The following is a 5,500-nucleotide window of genomic DNA, read 5'->3' as shown; positions in this document are numbered from 1 at the left end:
AACATGATATAATTTCTAAATTCTAATTTTAAATAATTAATTAAAAATTATTATCAAAGTAAAATAAAAATGAAAAGGGTAGGATATGAGATATGAGAGAGTAGACTATGGAGAAGAAGAATCTTCATTCTTGAAAAGTTTAAAGCTTTAAGCATACTGCACCTGCTTCCTCCTTTAACACGCGGAATTCATCTTCCAGGTATATACAACTCTATATTTTTCTTTGTTGTTTGTTTCCCGAGAAAATTCAATTCTATATTTTCTAGGTAAAAGTTTTCAACCGAAGTTTTTGGGGTTTTTCTTTGCAATGGACTCGTCTCTCTTTCTCTTTCGGATTCGATGAGAATTTAATGATGCTAAGCTGTTTTAGATCACCTAATGTTTCGTCAATTAAGTTTTAGGGTTTGTTAGTTTGTGAATTTTTCTGCTTGATTGTGAAGTTTATCAAAATCGTGGGTTGTGAACTGTAGAACGTAATTGGAGTAGTTCGATTTGCCCAATTTGGATTCAGTTTTTTTCGCGTTGCTTAATGTTTACTGTGTAATGAAAATAAAAATTGCTTTTTGTTTATTGAGTACTAATTATCCACAAGGTTTTGAATTTTCACTGTTAACTGTTAAGTACCTTACTCTTCCCAATCATGGTGTGCTTTCTCTTTCAAATGCTTAGTTCAGAGTTTATGTTTTATCAGTTTGTGTATCTAGTTGCTTTCATGCTTTGACAATCTTTGACTTGTTTGGAATGTCGTCTTTGAGTAGCATTTTCAGAGTTTTCTTTTCTTATTATTTGGTTTCTATTAATTGTAGTGTTCTGAGGCTTAAAGGCTTACCACATGACTTGTTATGTTTTTTCTCCAGCTGATCAGGTCACTTGTTGATTGCTTTGAATAATTTTGGTGTTTGAAGAGATCATTGTATTCCAAAATGAGGTAATGCAAGCAAGTAATTTTCTGTTTGTTAGTTGCTTATGCTCCAGCTTCTTGTATATTTTGTATTATAATATAAGGAGAAAATTAGACGAATTTGTTTGTCCGGGTAATTTGCACTACATTCTACTATGGATGTTTCTGAACAGTTAATACCTTCCCTTGAGTTGAAAATTCATCTTCTAAGACCATCTTAGGAATTAACTCTTTTAAAGGAAAGGGTTGAGATGGGTTTTATATGTCCATCAATGGAAATATTCCCAAAACCATGATGCTAAATTGAGAGCCTATGAAGGAAAAGAATGACACCCTTTTAGTCAAAAGATATTTTCAACATAACCTTCTCTGGGTCTGGTGGTATGTTTACCTGTTCAGCAGAAAGTGTGTACTGTGTACAAATGCAAGACTAAAGGGGATAGTACACATCAAACACTCCTTAGGTCAAAATAAAGAAAGGAACAGGAATGGTTCCAAATCCTATTTGATCCCTTTTGATATACTGGAAATCTGTTGGTTCGGCTAATTTTATAGGTATATTACGTTGCCTGTTTAATGAACATGATTGTCGATAGAAGAATGAAAATTGTTATGGAGTCCCCTCTTGCATTTCTCCGCTGATAGGATATATCTTTATAAAGCATCATCACCATGTTTTTTATTTATATAATGTCTTATTTTCAAGCACATTACATTGCAAGTTCCAAATATGAATTTTTGTTACACATTGTAGGGGACGCGTAAGATGGGACGAAGCTAACATTGGAGAAATTGAGGCAAACAAACCTGTGAGGCAGAAAATTACTGAGCCTAAGACTCCATATCATCCGATGATTGATGACGACAGTATGTAAAGAAGATCATCTAAAGTGCATATTTCATGCTGCTTTCTTGTTCACATCAATTTTTTAACTAGTAATTTGTATTCAATTATGCATGCATTGATATACCTATTCTTGCAAATAATAGTTTGATTGTATTTCAGCAAGGGGGAAAGGGATATTTTACTGCTTTAAACTACAGTATTGCTTTTAGTGTTCTCTTAATGGATTTTTAATAGTTTTCAAAATTTTCATTTCAAACATTTACTTAGGCTTTGGTGTAGTTCGGTTTCTTTTTGTAAAAAATATTAAGGCTCCGTTTGGTTAATGTCCATGACCATCAGAGACATGGACACGGTGGTACGTGTACACCGTTTGTTTGCTGAGACATAAAATTTTAAAAGACACGGTTACACACAGATACACATAAAAGACATGTATTTAGTGTATCTCTTTCAAGCTGTGACACTAAGACACAATCCATGAGACACAGATTTTTCCAATTCTATCCCTAATTGTTTTTTAAAATTTCAACCATTGTCCTTTATCTTTAACACTTGAGTTGTTTTAGTTTGGGGATAAAATGGACTTTTGAATTAAATACATGTGTCTTGTGTATTATCACCAAACATGTTATAAATTTTGTGTATCTTTGTGTTCATGTGTATTTGTGTCTTTGTGTCTATGTCTCTATTTTTTTGAGACAACAACCAAACACTGCCTAAGTTAACATTGTTAATGACTTAATGGGAGTTCTAGAACACGATTTATGTGTAGCAACTGTTCTGAAATAAACTAATCTTTTAGGTTCTCTATCCCCTGTACGAGGAAGTTTTGATGCATGTATTGGTGATGAAAATGATAATCACACCGTGCATGCTGAAGCAATATGGAGTGCTCTGAATGACATGGCTTCTAGTAGCCAGAAAGGTGCTGGACAATCTGGCGGTTGGTCATCTGAAGATGAGGCAGAAGCAATGGATCAAGATGGTGATGGTATGATACTGTTACTCGACCTTCGTTTGGTGGTTTCATCACATATGATTGTCATTCTTTCATTTCGTAATAGTATTTGCTCATATGTCCTGTTGTGCTTCTCCTCTAGGGGACTTTTGGTTTTGATGATTGATTTTTTATCCAATAATTCAAATATTTGAATAACTAATTTATCATACTATATTTACTTTATTGCATAAGTTGGGTTTGTCCATCAAAATATTTCTAAAGAAAACATCACGGTAGTAGTGGATTAATGATGTGCATGGTATTGAATTGAAAGAGTACCCTTACATCTTGTTAGTTTCTGAAACAGAGAGGAGCTTAAGGTTTAAAGAACATAGAAAGGCCCACTATGACGAATTTCTGAAAGTTAGAGAGTTGCGGCAGAAGGGGCTTCTTGAAGAAGAAGAAGAAAAGGATGAGGATGATGGTTCTGTACTTTGTAAAGGAGAGTATGAATCTGAACCATCGTCTTCACTGAGTGATGGCGTCAAAGAGATAGATATTGAAGGGAAACAAAAAGTTTCAATGCCTTCATCTAATGGTTCTTAGACATTGGTTGATAAACAAAATCCATTGTTATTATTAGCTTTCTTTTTTTCTTTTAACATATATCATATCTGTGGGCTTAAAATAATGAATAACACTAAATCATGTACTGTATTTTTGTATTCTTGTATTATTGTTGGTACATAAGTTATTTCATGAAAATCTCTCTAAAGAATTAACAGAAGCAGAAAATAAGTAGTTCGTCTATGTTTTTTTGAGAAGTATCAAGTATAAACAAAAGTGTCCATTATGATCTAACCAAAGTGAAATAAATCATGGCTTCACATAGAGAACGCTTGTTACTGTTGATTGTTTGGCTGCTCCTTAAAATGTTTTCAACCATATCTTATATAATCATGATTAAATTATTAAAGAAAAACTCAATTGAAAGAATGAATTCTCCAAATGCTTTGCAAACTTAAATATAAGAAATAATTAAGAGGGAAAAAAGAGGAATAAATCAATTGCACATAAGTATGCAAATCTCTATTTATCGAGGAAATAAACATATTACTCATAATATAGAGGAAATAAAAACACTAGTATCCTACACCAAAACTCTCCGAATATAGAGAAAATAAAAACTCTCTACATAACTTTATATTATTCGTAAACTTCACTAAAGAATTAGAGCCTATATAAATCTCTATTCATAGACAAATATAAATACCTAATGACTAATATCATCAATACTTAAGAATAAAATGGAGGGGGGACTACTTGCATTTAGTCTCCTACTCTCCTCCTAACTTCTTGCCTTCTAGTTTTTATTCAATTTTGCTTTTAAATTTTTCAAAGTTTTATATTCTTCAATGTTTGGCCAAAGCTTAGCAACTCATATTTGACTTTAATTTGAGTTATTTTACCTGCTTAATTCTTCTTACTTCTAGTGTGTATAAAATGGTAATCAACAAGTCAACAACTTACATGAGTAAGCAATTATTAGATTCGTTTTGATTTGTCAAATATTTAACTTTTATAATCTTTTTCTTGTTTTCATCGGTATTAATAAATTTAATTTACACTTTTATTAGATATTTGAATGTGAGTTATCATATTAGAGACTTCTACAATCTTTTAGCAATTTGATCAATAAAGACAAATTTATTTATATATCTAACGCTTTTTAAAAACAACTTGCTATTAGAGATAATAAATAAATTAACAGATTTTATGCTTTTATTTTTCTTATAATCTTAAAAAAAAAAGTAGAATCTGATTAGTAAATTATTCTTTTAAATTTGATGAACAATTAATATAAAATATAAGAAATAATTGAAATTTGATAAGTAACAAACATTAAAGCACTCCATATCTAATAAAAAATATTAAAAGATGAGTTGTTTATATTATAAAATTTTTTCTTTGAATATTGGTGAGTTATTTTTAATTGTTGATCTTAATTATAAAGAATATAAATAATATATATAATTAAGATCAACGATTAAAAATAACTGACACTTCAAAATCTTTTAAGTAGAACCGGATGATGCAAAGGGAAGTATATATGTAGTACATGACATGTTTGACTGTTTGTGTTGGTTTCATATTTCGAAGCAAAAAGGTCACTCTCAAGTCTCAAGATTGATTTGGACTAACCATTGGTCGCCATCTGAACTTAGCTCATACCACTTCCTTTTTTTATGTTTTTTTCTTCTTTAATCCCCAAAATATCTTCTTCCGTGCATCACATTCATGAATCACAGAGATATTTTATAGCCTCATCATGGTCATGCCTATATCATTCACATTCATGATAAGTTAGAAAATTAACAAATTGTATAAGTTGAAAATATAACTACTATGTACATTATCATTTATTATGTATCTTAAGCTCTTTTATATATTAATTAATCGTCTTCAAGAAGTTATAAATTATACACTACAAATTAAAGTTAAAACAATCCTCCAGGTGATTTGTGTTTTAAGCGAAGTTTAGGAAACTAAGTACTAAAGAGAGTCTTCATTGTATATAATTAATTTTCATAATATAAAGAACTAAAAAGTAAGTTTACATAAGTGTTGTATACAAAGAATTATAGAATAAGAAAAAATTTAGGAGGCCAGCAACTTTTTTAAATTCTTGTCAGCGTAATCAGTAAGGAAAAGTGAATTATTGGATAAAATTTCACACTAATTTTACACCATTAAAATCATCATTGATGGCTATTTAATGGCTACAAATACCAAAAGTTGCTGGTCTCCTGAC

General features: G+C 30.6%; 1 protein-coding gene across 2 annotated transcripts; it reads left to right on the top strand.

Annotated features, from left to right (window-relative positions):
- Window positions 63-3,453, top strand: LOC107644815 (protein phosphatase inhibitor 2). 2 transcript variants are annotated; one of them, XM_016348741.2, is made up of 5 exons: window positions 63-199; window positions 858-928; window positions 1,656-1,768; window positions 2,551-2,739; window positions 3,056-3,453. In XM_016348741.2, exons 2-5 carry the CDS (start codon window positions 924-926, stop codon window positions 3,292-3,294), a joined length of 546 nt encoding a protein of 181 aa, XP_016204227.1. In that variant the 5' UTR covers window positions 63-199; window positions 858-923; the 3' UTR covers window positions 3,295-3,453. The 2 variants fall into 2 exon arrangements, with proteins under 2 accessions (XP_016204227.1, XP_016204228.1); XM_016348742.2 differs by lacking the exon at window positions 63-199 and adding an exon at window positions 230-266.

The sequence above is a fragment of the Arachis ipaensis genome, chromosome B05 (genome assembly GCF_000816755.2).
Source record: "Arachis ipaensis cultivar K30076 chromosome B05, Araip1.1, whole genome shotgun sequence".
In the NCBI taxonomy this organism is placed as follows: domain Eukaryota; kingdom Viridiplantae; phylum Streptophyta; class Magnoliopsida; order Fabales; family Fabaceae; genus Arachis; species Arachis ipaensis.
The sequence above is the reverse complement of the archived record's forward strand: the minus strand, read 5'-3'. Positions and strand labels throughout refer to the sequence as shown.

Excerpts from the sequence above, each read along its gene's own strand:
- LOC107644815 (XM_016348741.2), top strand. Across the intron at positions 1,769-2,550 it reads TCCGATGATTGATGACGACA|GTTCTCTATCCCCTGTACGA; the intron begins GTATGTAAAGAA and ends CTAATCTTTTAG. Across the intron at positions 2,740-3,055 it reads AATGGATCAAGATGGTGATG|AGAGGAGCTTAAGGTTTAAA; the intron begins GTATGATACTGT and ends TTTCTGAAACAG.